Here is a 21,729-nt window from a genome sequence, read left to right as displayed (position 1 = left end):
CCAGTTGTTCTTATCCTGAGGATTGTTTTCAAGTTAAGAATATGCTCTGGGCAAGATCCTTTTTTCTATGACTCCCGCCTGGTAGCCGCCAGTCTGTCTTATTCAATGCAGCTTTGGATATAATTTTGTAGGTGACTGGAAGCATAAATATGTGTCGGTAATTGCTGGTGCCTGCCCTGTCATCTGCCTTCTGTAGCGGATGAATTACGGCTTGTCTCTAGTCGTTCGGTATTCTTGCTTTCCGCCAGCAATGTTTAAAAAATCTTCATAAATGATGACAGGTGCCCGCTTCCCTCATATTTTCCAAATCGCAGCTAATATTCATTTGATGTATCACGATATATGTTGGCGTCAGTATCCCACGGAGTTATTTGCATATGTCCAGAATTTATCTCGAGGCTACATAAAACAACAACATATTTATCAGTGAAGCAATTTGAGTGTTACCCCATGGATATTTGGCATAAAGATGGTTCTGAAGGTTCATTTTCCTTTTGAGACCAGATATATACAAAGCCTACAAAATAAAAAATGCCATCAAATAAAGTGCTGTGATTAAGTCAGTTTTATCTAATGTATCTGTCTGTAAGACTCCTCTAAATCTGCTACTTACGCAAAAAAATGCTGTATTTGTGAATACAAAGTGAGCAGTGTTCATCCTAGCGCACACAGAGTTCCGTTCAACAGATACGTCCTTTTGAAGTGAAGAGATCAATTCTCTGTAACTGAATCCGTAAATAAATGTCAAGGTAATGCAGTTATTGCCTTCCTGTAACACAGCAATGGACAGCTGCTGTCCTTCAAGCTTCGGTCATCAAAGTCACCCGTTAATCACATAATGCAATTTACAAACAAAGAGCAGCCGTGGAGCGGCAGATAATCTCCCTCGGAGAGTTTACATTCGGTCCTCTGTGAAACATGTGTGCAGCTCGTGTTTGCACAGCCGAACAAAAAAGACTTCTCTCTCTCTAAATTAACCGATTCGAGGGCTTAATGAAGTATTTTAATGCACAGCTATTAAAATGATGAATAGCAGGCCCGTAATAGCTTAACAAATTTATTTCTCAATTTCAGTGTTTTATGAGTACGTTATTAGATGCCTGTTAGAGCCTTTATTAATTTAAAATCTTTGCCCTGCAGCACGGTACAAAATTCCACACCGAATATCGGCAACTGCGCGCGCGGAGTATCTTTCGGTATTTATTACGGAACTCTCCTACATTATAAAATACAGTATCTGTGCTCTCTACATACACAGACTGTTCCTGTAATGTTGTTCACGCTGGATAACTCACTGTACAGAGGGACTTGTTCTTTGTACTGTAGCAGAAGTTATTTCCGTTATTCACAGAAATTCATGTGATGCTAAAATCTACTTTAAACTGTTTCCTAGAAGGAAGTTAAATTGCAGATACGTTCTTGCAGTAACGAAATTATACCTCGGAGTAATGAGTATGGATCCCAGATAAATCAGGCGTTGATTCAACCTACATGAGTACAGTAATGCACATCATGTTAATACAGGGTGCATTAGACGTCATCAGGGCCGAAAATATTCAGAGTTGAACGAGTAAGAGACGGAAATTTAGTACTATCAAAACTATTCTCAAGCGTCCTACAATAAATTTTAAGAACGTTAATATGAGGAAACGGCGCAGGAAGTCGTGTTACTGGAACTCATACGAACCGCAATCGTTCATTTGACCAGACTGTACTGTTTGACTCTGCTCCTCATAAACTTTTTTGGAGAAGTAAGGAACTTTGCAAAACAAGTTGAAGAGTAGGCTGAAAATCTTTCACCATGAGATAACACACATGTCGAAATGGAAGCAATAAAAACCAATCATGTAGTCAGGATTCAAATGATAGGATTAGTGGTGCATACAGAAAACTTCAGTACGTGGACCTAAATTCGTCGAGGCTTTTGTCCATCTCGCCCCTTCTAATCGTGTGTGGAACATAGACTTCAAAGAGGAAACTTTATTGGTAAACTTCGGCCGCGAATTCCCACGCACCTTAATACAGTTGCGGCATTCACATCCTATAACATATTGGTATTGAATCTGCAGTCGACGAAAGCAGAGCAATTAGAGACTACTTTCACTTTGATGTAGTACATGGTTTGGTTCCTATGGTCTGAAAAATAATTAAAAAAATTATTAAAAAAGGAAGACATATATTTAATTAGTGTTAGCCTCATTGTCTTCCCTCATATATGGCGGTCCATTGATAGTGACCGGGCCAAATATCTCACGAAATAAGAATCAAACGAAAAAACTACAAAGAAAGAAACTCGTCTAGCTTGAAGGGGGAAACCAGATGGCGCTATGGTTGGCCCGCTAGATGGCGCTGCAAACGGATATCAACTGCGTTTTTTTTAATAGTAACCCCAATTTTTATTACATATTTGTGTAGTACTCAAAGAAATATGAATGTTTTAGTTGGATCACTTTGTTGAAATAGTCACAAACGTATAAGTACGTGGTACCACGTAACATTCCGCCAGTGCGGACGGTATTTGCTTCGTGATACATTACCCGTGTTAAAATGGACCGTTTACCAACTGCGGTAAAGGTCGATATCGTATTGATGTATGACTATTATGATCAAAATGCCCAACGGATGTGTGTTATGTATGCTGCACGCTATCCTGGACGACATAATCCAAGTGTACGGACCGTTCGCCCTATAGTTACGTTATTTAAGGAAACAGTAAGAGTTCAGGCACATGTGAAACGTCAACCACGACCTGCAACAAATGATGATGCCCAAGCAGGTGTTTTAGCTGCTGTCGCGGCTAATCCGCACATCAGTAGCAGGGAAATTGCGCGAGAATCGGGAATCTCGAAAACGTCGGTGTTGAGAATGCTACATCAACATCGATTGCGCGAGAATCGGGAATCTCGAAAACGTCGGTGTTGAGAATGCTACATCTACATCGATTGCACCAGTACCATATCTCTGTGCATCAGGAATTGCATGGCGGCGACTTTGAACGTCATGTACAGTTCTGCCACTGGGCACAAGAGAAATTACGGGACGATGACAGATTTTTTGCACGCGTTCTATTTAGCGACGAAGCGTAATTCACCAACAGCGGTAACGTAAACCGGCATAATATGCTGTATTGGGCAACGGAAAATGCACGATGGCTGCGACAAGTGGAACATCAGCGACCTTGTCGGGTTAATGTATGGTGCGGCATTATGGGAGGAAGGATAATTGGCCCCCATTTTATCGATGGCAATCTGAGTGGTGCAATGTACGCTGATTTTCTACGTAATGTTCTACCCATGTCACTACAAGATATTTCACTGCATGACAGAATGGCGATGTACTTTCAACATGATGGATGTCAGGCACATAGCTTGCGTGCGGTTGAAGCGGTATTAAATAGCATATTTCATGACAGGTGAATTGGTCGTCGAAGCACCATACCATGGCCCGCACGTTCACCGGATCTGACGTCCCCGGATTTTTTTCTGTGAGGAAAGTTTAAGGATATTTGCTATCGTGATCCACCGACAACGCCTGACAACATGCGTCAGCGCATTGTCACTACATGTGCGACATTACGGAAGGCGAACTACTCGCTGTTGAGAGGAATGTCGTTACACGTATTGAGGTTGACGGACATCATTTTGAGCATTTATTGCATTAATCTGGTATTTATAGGTAATCACGTTTTAACAGCATATGTTCTCAGAAACGATAAGTTCACAAAGGTACATGTATCACGTTGGAACAACCGAAATAAAATGTTCAAACGTACCTACGTTTTGTAATTTAATTTAAAAAACCTAACTGTTACCAACTGTTCGTCTAAAATTGTGAGCCATATGTGTGTGACTATTACAGCGCCATCTATCACAAAGCGAAAAAAGTGGTCCAACTAAAACATTCATATTTCTTTACGTACTACACGAATATGTAATTAAAATAGGGGGTTCCTATCTAAAAAAAAACGCAGTTGATTTCCGTTTGAGCTATGGCAGCGCCATCTAGCGCGCCAACCCCATAGCTCCATCTGGTTTCCCCCTTCAAGCTAGACAAGTTTCGTTCTTTGTAGTTTTTTGGTTTGACGCTTATTTCGTGAGATATATGGCCCGGTCACGATCAATGATCCATATATATATATATATATATATGCAGGGTGAGTCACCTAACGTTACCGCTGGATATATTTCGTAAACCACATCAAATACTGACGAATCGATTCCACAGACTGAACGTGAGGAGAGGGGCTAGTGTGATTGGTTAATACAAACCATAAAAAAATGCACGGAAGTATGTTTTTTTAACACAAACCTACGTTTTTTTAAATGGAACCCCGTTAGTTTTGTTAGCTCATCTGAACGTATAAACAAATACGTAATCAGTGCCGTTTGTTACATTGTAAAATGTTAATTACATCCGGAGATATTGTAACCTAAAGTTGACGCTTGAGTACCACTCCTCCACTGTGTATCGGAGAGCACCGAATTACGTAGGGATCCAAAGGGAACGTTGATGGACCTTAGGTACAGAAGAGACTGGAACAGCACATTACGTCCACATGCTAACACCTTTTTATTGGTCTTTGTCACTGACGCACATGTACGTTACCATGAGGGGTGAGGTACACGTACACACGTGGTTTCCGTTTTCAATTACGGAGTGGAATAGAGTGTGTCCCGACATGTCAGGCCAACAGATGTTCAATGTGGTGGCCATAATTTGCTGCACACAATTGCAATCTCTGCCGTAATGAATGTCATACGCCGCGCAGTACATCTGGCGTAATGTCGCCGCAGGCTGCCACAAGACGTTGTTTCATATCCTCTGGGGCTGTAGGCCCATCACGGTACACATTCTCCTTTAACGTACCCCACAGAAAGAAGTCCAGGCGGGCTCGCCGACCGTGGCCCGTGTTTGTTACAGCACGCAACTGAACGTCGGAGGTTTCAAGCGTCAACTTTATGTTACAATATCTCCGGTTGTAATTAACATTTTACAATGCAACAAACGGCACTGATTACGTATTTGTTTATATGTTCAGATGTGCTAACAAAACTAACGTGGTTCCATTTAAGAAAACGTAGGTTTGTGTTAAAAAACATACTTCCGTGCATTTTTGTATGGTTTGTATTAAACAATTACACTAGCCCCTCTCCCTACGTTCGGTCTGTGGAATCGGTTCGTCAGTATTTGATGTGGTTTACGAAATATATGCAGCGGTAACGTTAGGTGACTCACCCTGTATATATACAGGGTTATTACAAATGCTTGAAGCGATTTCACAGCTCTACAATAACTTTATTATTTGAGATATTTTCACAAAGCTTTGCACACACACAAAAAATCAAAAAGTTTTTTTAGTCATTCACAAATTTTCGATATGTGCCCCTTTAGTGATTCGGCAGACATCAAGCCGATAATCAAGTTCCTTCCACATTCGGCGCAGCATGTCCCCATCAATGAGTTCGAAAGCATCGTTGATGCGAGCTCGCAGTTCTGGCACGTTTCTTCGTACAGGAGGTTTAAACACATAACCCCACAGAAAGAAATCGCATGGGGTTAAGTCGGGAGAGCGTGGAGGCCATGACATGAATTGCTGATCTTGATCTCCACCACGACCGATCCATCGGTTTTCCAGTCTCCTGTTTAAGAAATGCGGAAGATCATGATGGAAGTGCGGTGGAGCACCATCCTGTTGAAAGATGAAGTCGGCACTGTCGGTCTCCAGTTGTGGCATGAGCCAATTTTCCAGCATGTCCAGATACACATGTTCAACCGTTTCTTCGCTCACTGCAGGCCGACCCGTTTATTTCCCCTTACAGAGGCATCCAGAAGCTTTAAACTGCGCGTACAATCGCCGAATGGAGTTAGCAGTTGGTGGATCTTTGTTGAACTTCGTCCTGAAGTGTCGTTGCACTGTTACGACTGACTGATGTGGGTGCTTTTCAAGCACGACATACGCTTTCTCGGCTCCTGTCGCCATTTTGTGTCACTGCGCACTCGAGCGCTCTGGCGGCAGAAACCTGAAGTGCGGCTTCAGCCGAAACAAAACTTTATGAGTTTTTCTACGTATCTGTAGTGTGTCGTGACCATATGTCAATGAATGGAGCTACAGTGAATTTATGAAATCGCTTCAATCATTTGTAATAGCCATATATATATATATATATATATATATATATATATATATATATGTGTGTGTGTGTGTATGTGTCCCTGTGTTTTGTGTGTTGTGTATGGCCATATGCACACATGTGAAGTTCGTACATTTGATTTTCGAGGCTGCATCCCTCTTATTTCATCAGCAGCAGCCCAGTCCTCAGTCCGCCTCCGTAGTTAAGTGGTCAGTGTAGACGGCTGCGATGCGGATTGCGGATGACCGGAGTGCTACCAGGGACTTTTCCTTCGTGGGAGGACTGGTACCGGGTGCACCCAGCCTCGCGACGCAATTTCCGGAGTTCCTTGACCGAGTGGCAGCGGCTCCACAGTCTGTAAAGTCTGCGATAGGCCAGGAGAGCAGTGTGCTGACTACATGTCCCCTCCCCCGAACACCCCCCTCCCTCCACTAGATAACAGGACGCAGCATGTCATTCTCAATGGAGAGAAGTCTTCCGAAGTAAGAGTGATTTCAGGTGCGCCGCAGGGGACTGTCGTAGGACCGTCGCTATTCACAATATACACTCCTGGAAATTGAAATAAGAACACCGTGAATTCATTGTCCCAGGAAGGGGAAACTTTATTGACACATTGCTGGGGTCAGATACATCACATGATCACACTGACAGAACCACAGGCACACAGACACAGGCAACAGAGCATGCACAATGTCGGCACTAGTACAGTGTATATCCACCTTTCGCAGCAATGCAGGCTGCTATTCTCCCATGGAGACGATCGTAGAGATGCTGGATGTAGTCCTGTGGAACGGCTTGCCATGCCATTTCCACCTGGCGCCTCAGTTGGACCAGCGTTCCTGCTGGACGTGCAGACTGCGTAAGGCGACGCTTCATCCAGTCCCAAACATGCTCAATGGGGGACAGATCCGGAGATCTTGCTGGCCAGGGTAGTTGCCTTACACCTTCTAGAGCACGTTGGGTGGCACGGGATACATGCGGACGTGCATTGTCCTGTTGGAACAGCAAGTTCCCTCGCCGGTCTAGGAATGGTAGAACGATGGGTTCGATGACGGTTTGGATGTACCGTGCACTATTCAGTGTCCCCTCGACGATCACCAGTGGTGTACGGCCAGTGTAGGAGATCGCTCCCCACGCCATGATGCCGGGTGTTGGCCCTGTGTGCCTCGGTCGTATGCAGTCCTGATTGTGGCGCTCACCTGCACGGCGCCAAACACGCATACGACCATCATTGGCACCAAGGCAGAAGCGACTCTCATCGCTGAAGACGACACGTCTCCATTCGTCCCTCCATTCACACCTGTCGCGACACCACTGGAGGCGGGCTGCACGATGTTGGGGCGTGAGCGGAAGACGGCCTAACGGTGTGCGGGACCGTAGCCCAGCTTCATGGAGACGGTTGCGAATGGTCCTCGCCGATACCCCAGGAGCAACAGTGTCCCTAATTTGCTGGGAAGTGGCGGTGCGGTCCCCTACGGCACTGCGTAGGATCCTACGGTCTTGGCGTGCATCCGTGCGTCACTGCGGTCCGGACCCAGGTCGACGGGCACGTGCACCTTCCGCCGACCACTGGCGACAACATCGATGTACTGTGGAGACCTCACGCCCCACGTGTTGAGCAATTCGGCGGTACGTCCACCCGGCCTCCCGCATGCCCACTATACGCCCTCGCTCAAAGTCCGTCAACTGCACATACGGTTCACGTCCACGCTGTCGCGGCATACTACCAGTGTTAAAGACTGCGATGGAGCTCCGTATGCCACGGCAAACTAGCTGACACTGACGGCGGCGGTGCACAAATGCTGCGCAGCTAGCGCCATTCGACGGCCAACACCGCGGTTCCTGATGTGTCCCCTGTGCCGTGCGTGTGATCATTGCTTGTACAGCCCTCTCGCAGTGTCCGGAGCAAGTATGGTGGGTCTGACACACCGGTGTCAATGTGTTCTTTTTTCCATTTCCAGGAGTGTACATTAATGACCTGGTGGATGACATCGGAAGTTCACTGAGGCTTTCCGCAGATGATGCTGTGGTGTATCGAGAGGTTTTAACAATGGAAAATTGTACTGAAATGCAGGAGGATCTGCAGCGAATTGACGCATGGTGCAGGGAATGACAATTGAATCTCAATGTAGACAAGTGTAATGTGCTGTGAATACACAGAAAGATAGATCCTTTATCATTTAGATACAAAATAGCAGTTCAGCAACTGGAAGCAGTTAATACCATAAATTATCTAGGCGTAAGCATTAGGAGTGATTTAAAATGGAATGATCATATAATGTTGATCGTCGGTAAAGCAGATGCCAGACTGAGATTCATTGGAAGAATCCTAAGGAAATGCAATCCGAAAACAAAGGAAGTAGGTTACAGTACGCTTGTTCGCCCACTGCTTGAATACTGCTCAACAGTGTGGGATCCGTACCAGATAGGGTTGATAGAAGATATAGAGAAGATCCAACGGAGAGCAGCGCGCTTCGTTACAGGATCATTTAGTAATCGCGAAAGCGTTACGGAGATCATAGATAAACTCCAGTGGAAGACTCTGCAGGAGAGACGCTCAGTAGCTCGGTACGGGCTTTTGTCGAAGTTTCGAGCACATACCTTCACCGAAGAGTCAAGCAGTATATTGCTCCCTCCTACGTGTATCTCGCGAAGAGACCATGAGGATAAAATCAGAGAGATTAGAGCCCACACAGAGGCATACCGACAATCCTTCTTTCCACGAACAATACGAGACTGGAATAGAAGGGAGAACCGATAGAGGTACTCAAGGTACCCTCCGCCACACATCGTCAGGTGGCTTGCGGAGTATGGATGTAGATATAGATGTAGATACTGCATCGGCATGACGCCGCAAGACAGAGGACGGCACGGCGGCCTGTACACATCCCTTGCACCTTGTAAGGTGCCTCTCACGTGACGAAGACATATTTACCAGTTTTAATAAATTATTGTCTCTCATTTACGTATTCACGATAGTCAGGAAGTGCTGTAGTCCGTAGCCGGCCATGAGTCGGAGACCATTTCCCACGCTGGCTGGCTGGCTAGGTGACGAAGCGACCATATGTCGCGCGTAGTTGGGTGGGGCTCGGCGCTGGACCGTAGCAACAAGCGTCAGCCTGGGAAATATCTGTGACGGGAATTACCGCCATCTTGACGCCAAAGTCACCGATTTTGTATATTTATATTTAATAATTAAAGTCATTTATGAATACTAGGAGGAGCCTCTGGATGTTTAAAGCAATTTATCATAACTTCGCCTCGTTGAAATTCACACCCGTTCATTAACAAATGCATACCTCAGTAAGTACGAACTTGATCGGAAATCCACGAACTGTGACGAAACTAGTAAGAGATACGGACTGCGGGCCAAAGTCGGCAGTCGGCGTTAAGAGCTCTTCCTGTCTTGTTCGATGGTAGTCATGCTCTCGGTTACAAGTAGTTTGTGACATGAGTGTTTCATTATTGATCTAATAGGAATAAAAGTTATACTACGGCATTCTGAATGTTAATTTCGAGTAAATAGATACCCCAGAGTCTATCGACAGCAATTTCAGATAATCAGCTTCCACCGACGGAGACATCCAATGCGCCAATGAAGAATCTGCACGGGACGACATTTACGAGAGCTGCACCGCGCACTGGTAGGAGGAAATCCGACGACACGACCCACCAAGGCGGATCAAGGAAGGTCCGACTTACACTCGCAAATTCCGGGTGGAAATGCTGACCAGTCATACTGAACGTCACATATACCACCCTCTACGGACTCGCGGATAAGCTGAGTAGTAACAGTATCATTTTAGAAGCGAGGGGATCTTGCAACCTTCACAGCCTGGCGGGGTGCTCGTTTAAATCTACTCCTCAACACCTCTCCGTACCATGTCCATCAATTTCTCGAGTGGGTGCTAACGAATAACCGCTTTTGCGGCATAGAATTAGCGAAAAGGCAGCGTCAGTGTGCTAGCGTTACTGGCTATTACCTCTGAAGAGGCAGGTTCGGTTCCCGATGATAACCTCGGATTTTTCTATGATGAAAAGGTCTGAAAGTGGATGCACTCATCCTCTTGAGGCCAAAGGAGAAAGTTCTCGGTAAAGTCAGTATCTAGTAATCGACACGTCAGAGTGACATCAGATCGACAGGCATGCATCAGAGTGGGAGTTATGTCATTATTCTTTTTATTCGGTTAACTAAAATCTTATTTGCTAAAAGGGCCTCTACTTTGTGACTACTTCAAGCCGAGAATGTTTGTTGTCACGTCTTTCAATTCTATTAGGTCTTCATTATGCGTTTCTTCATTCTCCGTCAAATGTCTCTTAACAAGCCTTCAGCTTCATATAACAACATCCTGCTCCTTTGGTTTCAATGTATCCCTGAGAAGGCCTTTTTTTTTAATCAAATTATCTGAAATTCTCTCCAGACAGCAGCAACAATTAATGTATACAGTACTACACCTCTGCGTTCTACGTCACATCTGCAAATTTAATATCAAGTTTTATGCCAAATATCCACGGAATACAGACCCGATTAATTCACTGATAAATATTGTTGCTTTCTGAAGCTTCCAGATAAGTTATGACCATGTGCGAATCATTCCGTGGGGCACTGATGTCGGCGTAGGTTGCAAAACATCAAATACATGATTGACTGATGAATTTAACAATACTCTCACGTCCATGATGAAGAGTGTTATGTCTTGGATGTCAAATAATCTTCAGATAAAACTGATATCAGCGCAGGCATTACCTACAGTCTTGTGATACTTACGTCAACTCCTGACGCCTTCTGCTCCCAGTTCAGACCGCCTCCTATGTTGATGAGTCCGAACTCCTCGTACACCTCCTCTGCCCGCTGCAGATAGGTCTGATCGTTGGTGATTTTCGCCAGCCACGCGTAGCCCCAGGCCAGTTCGTCACCGTAGCCTTTGGAGCTGAAAAAGTTTGTCACATATGAGAAATAACAGACCAGGTGGCAGTGGGTTACATAAACAGGCGCCTGAAACTCAAATCCATAGACGTAGTATGCATGTAATATTTCAATACACTAACCAGTGCACCATACACCGAAACACCCAAAGCTAAGAATAGTCCTATACATGAATTAGATAATATTACAACACTGTCACCATGAACACTGAGGAAGGAAAATAAATGAAAATTAAGTTTTTTTGCCCAGTCTGATAGTGAGGTCATTAGAAACAAAGTATAAGCTAGAAGTAGGTCAAGGAAGGGGAAGAACATCGGCCGTGTTCTTCTCAAACACAACTGCCAGCTAGTGTTAGCTTTAATCAAGGAAACGAAAGAATAACCTTAATATGGGTGGTCAAGCGAGAGTCTGAACAACACTCCTCCCTAACGCGAGTCTCTGGATGCAGATGGCGGTCGCTCAAGTGTTTTTAAAACTGTGCCGCTCAGCTCAACTCTGACGCTTTCCTCAGGCACACCCCGAGCGGTACCATAACAGAGACATACTGTACATTGAAACTCGTGGGAATCTCTATTTAACTGCAAGCAACAATTGGTTGTGTTTGGCCGTAGTACGCAACGAAAATAAGACCGTCACAGTGAAAACAACAGCTTAGCTGTACAACACCTTATATTTGTTTTTGGTGGCTCACCTAACCATGGAAAAGTTGTACGACAGTTAAGGAATTTTGAAATCTAAGTCAAGCTTTAATATAACAGACTTTTATAATGCACAAAATTCACATAAATTTGAGAGGCAGAAAAGTTCTATAAAACCTCAATAAATGTTACAGGAAATAATGCTAACACTGGAGGGTGGTACCAAATAATATGGAAGACAGTATGAAGCAAACGCTGCTATGGGCAGCTCGCAGATTCAGACAAAGAGCGACCAAAAGTGTAATCAGATAGTCAACACAAGTCGGGTGATAGAGCAAGTAAGCTGCAAGCTCCTAGAATATGCATTTGCGTCAAATTTCCCCAAATATCGGCTAGGGTGTACCACTCAGCACCAGACGGCAGCTGGGAGACGAATAGCGCAGAAACTCGCTTCTTCACCCAGCTGACTACTTTCAAAACAAACTCCGCATGGAGGGGCGACATAATGCTGCTGGCAATTTGTCGAACAATAATATCTAATATCGCTTATTTCACGAAAAAAAAAACAGGAGAATACACTAGAAACCTCCCACTCATGCCGTAAAAACGCACATTAACAAGCAAGGTGTTGGTATTTGCCTGGAGCAGATTTCCGCAGACTGGTCAACCTCTTTGCACCAAGTACAGTGATGAGGACAATTCGTTCGACTGAATACATCACAAATATGCACTGCTCAGGTAGCGCCACGGCGTCTTGTCAATTGATATTCGTACAGAAAGGCAAAAATCTCGTACTTAATTATTTTCTGGGTATGGCAGTGGCTGTACGGTGGCCTCTGCCCTCATCGAGGACAAGCCCCGGCTCTAACCAAGAAAAGGATGAAGTGGGCCATGACCCCACTGCCGTGAAACTGCTCAAATGTCCAGGGATGCTGGCCCTTCCTAGTGACATTCACAGAACCCTTCTGCCGACAAAGGAACCAGAGCCAACACAAAGCTGCGCAGCTTACCAGTGAGAAAAACGCAAATATTTCCTGCCAAGCAAACATGCCCAGCACTCTTAACAGAATACCTACGAAATATGAAACAGTATCGCATAGTGATATGTGGCAATCACGTTACCGTTTGAACGCCCCCTAGCCAATAGCTGTGGGAGGCTGCGTTTTTCGTACAGAACAAGTTGCCTGGTATTCTTTGACAAGTACAGCAGAATGAAAAACAAAGTGAGACTGCAAACAGAGGGCTCGACGCCACTTGTACAATCGACGCAGCCGACAGGAAATCTGTATACACTACTACTTCTCTGGTGTCCAAGTGGCTAGATCACAGTTGTAGACATCTGGAAGAACTGCGATTAAAGGACACTAGGTACTCTGCAGTGTATTGTGCGACCCATTTGCCATTGATAGACAGGTATAACAAAAGTTTTACGACCCACTGGTCTATTAGTTGGTTGTAAAATACCTATACTATAAATTACTCAGAGAAAATCATTCACACAGGATCATTTAAGAACGGAGTTTGGGTACTACTGTGAGTTTGGTGCATTCTCCCCTTATTATACCGAGATTTGTAAAAGAATACATTTAACACACTGAAGTAAAATGTATTTTAACCTACTGCAGCAATTCTTGGGCTTCTGCTGTTTCTATTCTGTCTTCATTAGCACGTGGGTAGCTTCAGCTGATATTTAAAATTCGGCATTACGTCATTATTGTTATATTATAAGAGAAATGGTCCTTACCGTTTACAGTACAGGTACACCAGACTATCACACACGAAGAAACGTCACCTGGATCCCTTGTGTCTTCACAGAATGTTGTTTCCGACCTAAAAAGCAACTGAACATTCGTATTTGTTTCCCTAGACCTAGAAAAACCCTTTGGCTGCAAGTGGAATTCTTGTATCCTTTCTGAAGTCAAACCTATGCCATTCCAATTCTCGATGCCCTTCGTCCCTTTCTGTCATGCGTATCCCATTCAAAACTATCAATACAACCTTGAAAGTGTCTCAGAGGCTTGTCATACCCACAATACTACACACATCAAAAAAAGTTTTGCATCACCTAGGTAACAAGAGTTCTGGAACCAGTACAGAAAATTGGAATAGATATCAACATAAAAATCATTTACACCCTTTTTATAGCTCATGAAACCCACACATTGCATGTTGTACCACCATATAGTCAAACCTGCAGAGGTGGTGGTCCAGACTGCAGTACACAGCGGTACCTCTAATGCCCGGTAGCACCTCCTCTTGCACAGATGCATGCCTGTATTCGTCGTGGCATACTATCCACACGTTCATCAAGGCACTGTTGGTCCAGATTGTCCCACTCCTCAACGGCGATTCGGCGTAGATTTCTCAGAGTGGTTGGTGGGTCACGTCATCCAGAAAAAGCCCTTTTCAATCTATTCCAGGCGTGTCTGGAGAACGTGCTGGCCACTGTAGTCGAGCGATTGCGTTTTCCTGAAGGAATTCATACACAAGATGTGCACGACGAGGGCGCGATTTGTCGTCCATGAAGACGAATGCTTCGCCAATATGCTGCCGATATGGTTACACTCTCGGTCGGAGGATGGCATTTTGCCCCGCCGTTTAGCGCCCGTGAACCTCAAACACACACACACAGGATGGCATTTACCTATCGTACAGCCGCTACGGCGCCTTCCATGACCAAGTCACCACCAGCTGCATACGTCGGCCCCACATAATGCCACCACAAACGTCAGGGAACCTCCACCTTGCTTCATTCGCTGGACACTGTGTCTAAGGCGTTCAGCCTGATCGGGTTGCCTCCAAACACGTCTCCCACGATTGTCTGGTTGAAGGCAATGCGACACTCATCGGTGAAGAGAACGTGATGCCAATGCTGAGCGGTTCATTCGGCATGTTGTTGGTCCCATCTGTACCGAGCTGCATGGTGTCGTGGTTGCAAATATGGACCTCTCCATGGACGTCGGGAGTGAAGTTGCGCATAATGCAACCTATTGCGCACAGTTTGAGTCGTAACACGAGGTCCTGTGGCTGCTCGAAAATCATTATTCAACATGGGGCGTTGCTGTCAGCGTTCCTCCTAGCCGTAATCTGTAGCTATTAGTCATCGACTGCAGACCTTGGGCGGCCTGAGCGACTGAGCGAGGCATGTCATCGACAGTTCTGTCCGAACAACATCGCTTTGGTTCAGTCCGAGAGGCCGGGACTCTTCCCTTTCTGAGAGTCCTTCCTGGCACAAAGTAACAATGTGGATGCAATCTAACTGCGGTATTGACCATCGAGGCATGGCTGAACTACAGACAACACGAGCCGTGTACCTCCGTCGTGGTGGAATGTCTGGAACTGATCGCCTGTCGGACCCCCTCTGTCTAATAGGCACTGGTCATGCATGGTTGTTTACACCTTTGGGCGGTTTAGTGACATCTCTCCACAGTCAACCTCTATATTCTTGAGTTCTGGGAACTGGGGTGATGCAAGGCTTTTTTTATGTGTTTATATCCAATTTACACAGGTGGCATATCCATTTCGTATGCTCCAGTACACCTACTTCAGTAAGCCGACGACATCGAGGTCCTTTCTTAGACGAATCCCTTCATTCCTTCTGAAGATCCCTTCATCTGCATCTTAAGAATTTCTCTGCGTATCTTAAATCCCACTAAGGCCCAGGCAATAACCATACGAAGAGATACCTGGCAATTCCCCCTTTCCGACTCACTTTACAAAATCATACCATCCTATTCAGTACGAAATTAAAACCGCTGGGATCGACCGCGACCTAACTTATGAATCAGAGTCACTGTTCAACAGAAAGACCCCGATAGAACGAACCCAATCACTGATCTCACAAAGGAGTTGCCTAGTGCTACCGGCATACTGAACTATACAAGTCTTAAACTTAGTTTTTACTTTGAAAATGTTCATTGAACTTCTGTTCCTCTGACCTTTTATAAATTTCTAAAAGTCCTTGAACTTTCTGCTCACTGTCTCACACCTCACATTCATCTACCCGCCCCTAGAATAATCTATTAACAGCTAAATAGGTTTCAACCCTTCCTCAAATTCCTAAAACATCACAAAATGACCGGGAGATTCCCAACGTGGCTCCACTAGCCACCCGATTTGGACCGCTGCCACTCCTCAGTCAGCACGTGCATAGTCTTCTTCCTGTCCACATACTACATATCCTGTCTCCAGTTAACCTTAAACAATTATCAGTTAATGGCTTCATGATACACAAATAAATATACAAAGCTATCCTTCATACCAGCATTACTCCTTCCTTCCCTCCATCCTCCAAACATCAATACGTCGTTACGCATCCCACCAACTCCCATTCTGCAACATGGATTTTCACCCAACAGATCATACCCTGTACAATCACGTACAACGTCCTTTGCAATCTTCTGACGTAACTCACGCCAAGCCGATGTTTCCCACGCACCCACTCCTTCACACATAACTACAATTAGCACGACTAGCCATTCATTCATTTTCCAGGGCACATTCATTCAACCACGTGCATCATCGTACTCACAATAAATTTCACGTGTTTCAATTTTTCGTGCAACTTTCTTTTTTTAATGTTGTAAGTGAGTGGGGATTTCAAAAGTAAATTCCACATGTCGTCCCACGCAAAGACCACTGGGCAGCAAAAGAGGCACATAGTCAGAAAAATGAGAAGAAACATGGTTCTGCAGTGGTACGGATAACAGGGACCACACTGTGAGTGAAATGACGCGGCAGCTGGAAACGTATTCCAAAGTTGAAGCACTCGAGAGATAGTACTGTTCTTGTGTGGAAAAAGTCTAAACTCCAGACAGAATCAATGTGATATTAGGGTGGTGTTTGGACCAAATGCAATGTCGTGTTCATTTGTAATGAGAAGGTGTCATCGATTTGACTAAGGCGGCGCAGAAGCGGGCGATAGCGATCGGAAGGAAGGCCATGGAAGCGACCACAGACGACAGTGTCCAGGCTATCGTGAAACTGATTCGTAGCAGCCGCAGATGAACAGTGATGAGGAATTACAGAGTACGCGAAAGAACTTGCCCCCCTTCTAACAGACGTGTACCGCAAGTCTCTAGAGGAACGGAAGGTTCCAAATGACTGGAAAAGAGCACAGGTAGTCCCAGTCTTCAAGAAGGGTCGTCGGGCAGATGCGCAAAACTATAGACCTATATATCTGACGTCGATCTGTTGTAGAATTTTAGAACATGTTTTTTGCTCGAATATCATGTCGTTTTTGGAAACTCAGAATCTACTATGTAGGAATCAACATGGATTCCGGAAACAGTGATCGTGTGAGACCCAACTCGCTTTATTTGTTCATGAGACCCAGAAAATATTAGATACAGGCTCCCTGGTAGATGCCATTTTTCTTGACTTCTGGAAGGCGTTCGATACAGTTCCGCACTGTCGCCTGATAAACAAAGTAAGAGCCTACGGAATATCAGACCAGCTGTGTGGCTGGATTGAAGAGTTTTTAGCAAACAGAACACAGCATGTTGTTATCAACGGAGAGACGTCTACAGACGTTAAAGTAACCTCTGGTGTGCCACAGGGGAGTGTTATGGGACCATTGCTTTTCACAATATATATAAATGACCTAGTAGATAGTGTCGGAAGTTCCATGCGGCTTTTCGCGGATGATGCTGTAGTATACAGAGAAGTTGCAGCATTAGAAAATTGTAGCGAAATGCAGGAAGATCTGCAGCGGATAGGCACTTGGTGCAGGGAGTGGCAACTGACCCTTAACATAGACAAATGTAATGTATTGCGAATACATAGAAAGAAGGATCCTTTATTGTATGATTATATGATAGCGGAACAAACACTGGTAGCAGTTACTTCTGTAAAATATCTGGGAGTATGCGTGCGGAACGATTTGAAGTGGAATGATCATATAAAATTAATTGTTGGTAAGGCGGGTAGTAGGTTGAGATTCATTGGGAGAGTCCTTAGAAAATGTAGTCCATCAACAAAGGACGTGGCTTACAAAACACTCGTTCGACCTATACTTGAGTATTGCTCATCAGTGTGGGATCCGTACCAGATCGGGTTGACGGAGGAGATAGAGAAGATTCAAAGAAGAGCGGCGCGTTTCGTCACAGGGTTATTTGGTAACCGTGATAGCGTTACGGAGATGTTTAACAAACTCAAGTGGCGGACTCTGCAAGAGAGGCGCTCTGCATCGCGGTGTAGCTTGCTCGCCAGGTTTCGAGAGGGTGCGTTTCTGGATGAGGTATCGAATATATTGCTTCACCCTACTTATACCTCCCGAGGAGATCACGAATGTAAAATTAGAGAGATTAGAGCGCGCACAGAGGCTTTCAGACAGTCGTTCTTCCCGCGAACCATACGCGACTGGAACAGGAAAGGGGGGTAATGACAGTGGCACGTAAAGTGCCCTCCGCCTCACACCGTTGGGTGGCTTGCGGAGTATAAATGTAGATGTAGATGTAGATGTAGAATTAGCGGTTGTCGAATGGCTCCGTGCCCGAGTAGCGTATTTCTAACGTCGAAGAACGATTGATAGAACGTTCCGACCGTTGCTTGCAGGGAGCTGGTGATTAAGTTGAAAAATAGTGTCACGCAATTGTGCCAGTTTAAGTGCAGTGCAGCATTCAGTGAATGTCACTGGCCGTGCCATAATAATGTGTTACTCACGTTCTGAAGTTCCCTCGTATAATTGTAACTGTAACCTGGGGATCAACGGCAACAACTCTGATGACGTCTGCGTTGAGCCTGGTATGCTCTGCGGCGGTGTACTGTGCACCAGTATGGCTAAACAGTAGTCATGTGAACAAAATCGATGTCGAACTTAACAATACAATGCGCATTATTTCAGAAATCGTTAGGTCTACCCCTAACATATGGATACCTGTCCTGAGTCATTTATCACCCCTAAAAATACCACAAGAAACAACTTTGGTCAGGGAATACAACAAGATCGAAGCAAACCCTGAAGTACCGTTACACATCGATATACCTGATCTGAGTACCAAGAGGCTTCGTTCAAGACATCCTCCTCTTGCTCTCGACAGTCTCACTGGGTCTGACATCAACTCTTGGAGAAGAGAATGGCTCCAGAATGCCCCAACAACTTGCCACCTAATGCCTTGTATTACCGAGGCAGTTCCTGGGTTTCATCAACCCCGCAAGATCTGGTCAACTCTGAACCGATTAAGAACTGGGCATGAAAGATGTGTTGAGTCACTCTTCAAATGGGTACTGCTGTCTTCGCCAGTATGTGACTGCGGCGCGCCTAAGCAGACCATCCAGCGCATCACAGAAGAAGGCAGTCCTAGAGCGTTCAGTGGGGACTTTGAAGAATTCCTCGTGGCGTCCCAAAATTCCGTCGAATATATACAAGGACTAGATGTTCGTCTGTGAATGGTTCAAATGGCTCTGAGCACTATGGGACTTAACATCTATGGTCATCAGTCCCCTAGAACTTAGAACTACTTAAATCTAACTAACCTAAGGACATCACACAACCAGCCCTCACGAGGCAGAGAAAATCCCTAACCCCGCCGGGAATCGAACCCGGGAACCCGGGAGTGGGAAGCGAGAACGCTACCGCACGACCATGAGATGCGGGCGTTCGTCTGCGAATGTATGTAATTTTATGTAATGTAGAGTAACGTGATTCAATACTGAGATGTACTTAAATGCCATACGCTAAATAAAAACTGTAACTTTTAAAAATAATGTAAACTGAAGACCGGTATAACGCCAGCTGACAAACTGCACCACTATGGGAAAACAAAAGGAAAATAAAGAAAAGAAAACGAAAATATCACTAGGCGAAACATACATAACATCTTCACCAGCAATACGTCTCCTGGACTCCAGACTGTTCTTTCACCTTAGGTTGTACTCCTGAAGTTCTCTGATATATTATTATTTATTATAGCCGAAGGCAAAGCGTTGTGAAGTGTTAATATTGCTGCACGGTTGGGTATGTTATTGCAAAGAATGGATTTTAATTTTTTGGAATTCATTTTGTTGTACTAATTGTGGAGGAGGGCGACCTATTTAGGGATCATTCCGGGTTATAGTAATATTTTAATTTATTGAAATTGTATTTCTATTTGTTACCAGAAGTATTTTGGTGTTAGGTAAAACAATTGTTAAATAGAGCCGCGTCTGCACAGACCTCAGACCAAACTTCTCGCCACCATAATCCCACGTTACAAGTTAAGTGTCGCCCTATTATGACGGCAAGATCAGGCAACGTCTCCAGAAAATTCACCACACTCTCTTAAGCAGTCAACTGCTACGGCGAGTTCTTTATGGAAATAAATATACCGCCGTCATTACTGTATAGCCAGCCTATCATATACAGGGTGTTTTCGTAACAGAGAGCAAAAATGTAACAGGACATAGAGAATGTTCCACTGAACTGTTTGAGGATAGGAATTTCGGGTCGGAGAAGCCAGCTTAGGAAGACGTGGAAATCAACTTGTCTACCGCTCTGTCTAGCACTACTGTTTTCCTAGTTCATTTACAACAAACTTGCGTAGAAGTTTACACGTACTATGCAGTTTATTTACATCTAAATTCTTTATTTCCTCCAAGGAAACAAGGAGGACGAGCCTGATCAGTACAAAGTCATCGTGCAGGTTTTCTTCACTAACCGGCCGGTGTGGCCGAACGGTTCTAGGCGCTTCAGTCTGGAACCGCGAGACCGCTATGGTAACAGGTTCGAATCCTGCCACGGGCATGGATGTGTGTGATGTCCTTAGGTTAGTTAGGTCTAAGTAGTTCTAAGTTCCAGGGGACTGATGACCTCAGTTGTTAAGTCCCATAGTGCTCAGAGCCATTTTAACCATACGCTATACGGACAACATTACCTTTAAGAAACTATAGTAATTCTGGACACTTCTGCAGTTGACTAATATCATGTTAACAATTTCTGCAGGACCATAGTTCTCCTCTGAGTAATGTGGCTGATCTCTCTTTGCTTTCGTCAGAAAATTTATCATTGTCCCAAAGGAGGTGTTCCTCTAACCCACGAAAAAAAAATACCCATATGCAAGCCACAAGCATTCTGCAACTCGAGTAGTCGATTCCTGCGCATGGTACACGTCTGACCTATTAAGGGGAACCCTATAATTTTCGAATCGATAGTGCAGGTCGAGAAATTCGCATTTGAAATCCATGCAGAATCGCCTGACGCTCTTATTTAGATGTTCCACTCGACCCCAAAACAACGGGCCGCGATCTTTTCTGGGTACGAGGCTGCAAAAAGCCGAGTGTCTACCCCTCGGGAGAGACTAGCTGTCTTCACCAGTGTATGGTTCAAATGGATCTGAGCACTATTGGACTTAACTTCTGAGGTCATCAGTCCCATAGAACTTAGAACTACTTAAACCTAACTAACCTAAGGACATCACACACATCCATGCCCGAGGCAGGATTCGAACCTGCGACCGTAGTGGTCACGCGGTTCCAGACTGTAGCGCCTAGAACCGGTCGGCCACCACGGCCCGCCACTAGAAGTGTCTCTGAATAGCGTTCGATTTCTACAGGACATTTGTTAACAGTTTAGCCAACCGTCTAAAGGTACTGGGCTCAGAATACAGGCGGCAAGCGTATTTGGAGCCAGCTGCACCCAGTATGCTCAGTATCCGCTGGTATAGTCTCACATCTCGGACAACAATTCCCGGCAAGTGGACTGAGCACGCGCTGGCGTTCTTTCCCGATCTGCCTACTGTTCCGCTGAGGCGTTCTATTACTAGCCTAATATTGGATCTACCAATGGCTATGATTGTCCCTATATAGCAAGAAAATTGGTCGCTGACATAACAAGCGAGACGTCACATGCTGTCTCAAATGTGTTAGGGCAGCACCTCGTAGATGTTGCTAAGGCGTAACGTAACACTCGCGTGGGCAAATACCGCTTATGCCTTCCACCGAGACACACCCGAACCAATAACTGTCTGCCAGTCGGGCTCGATTGAGGACAAGCCGGTTAGATGCAATGTGAAGATGCAGTGACATCGAAATTGCCGGGGGATTACAACGCCAGCAG

The 21,729-nt window shown here is 45.0% G+C and overlaps 1 protein-coding gene across 1 annotated transcript in view; it reads right to left on the bottom strand.

Moving 5' to 3' along the window:
• Window positions 1-21,729, bottom strand: part of LOC126092320 (endoglucanase A-like) — a 113,126-nt gene that overhangs the window by 53,965 nt on the left and 37,432 nt on the right. The window contains exon 5 of the mRNA XM_049907852.1: window positions 10,900-11,062. Coding sequence (XP_049763809.1) covers window positions 10,900-11,062 — 163 coding nt within the window. The remainder of the gene's footprint in view (window positions 1-10,899; window positions 11,063-21,729) is intronic.

This window comes from Schistocerca cancellata, chromosome 7 (genome assembly GCF_023864275.1).
Source record: "Schistocerca cancellata isolate TAMUIC-IGC-003103 chromosome 7, iqSchCanc2.1, whole genome shotgun sequence".
Classification (NCBI taxonomy): domain Eukaryota; kingdom Metazoa; phylum Arthropoda; class Insecta; order Orthoptera; family Acrididae; genus Schistocerca; species Schistocerca cancellata.
Note: the sequence above shows the minus strand (reverse complement) of the source record. Positions and strands in the feature narration are given on the sequence as shown.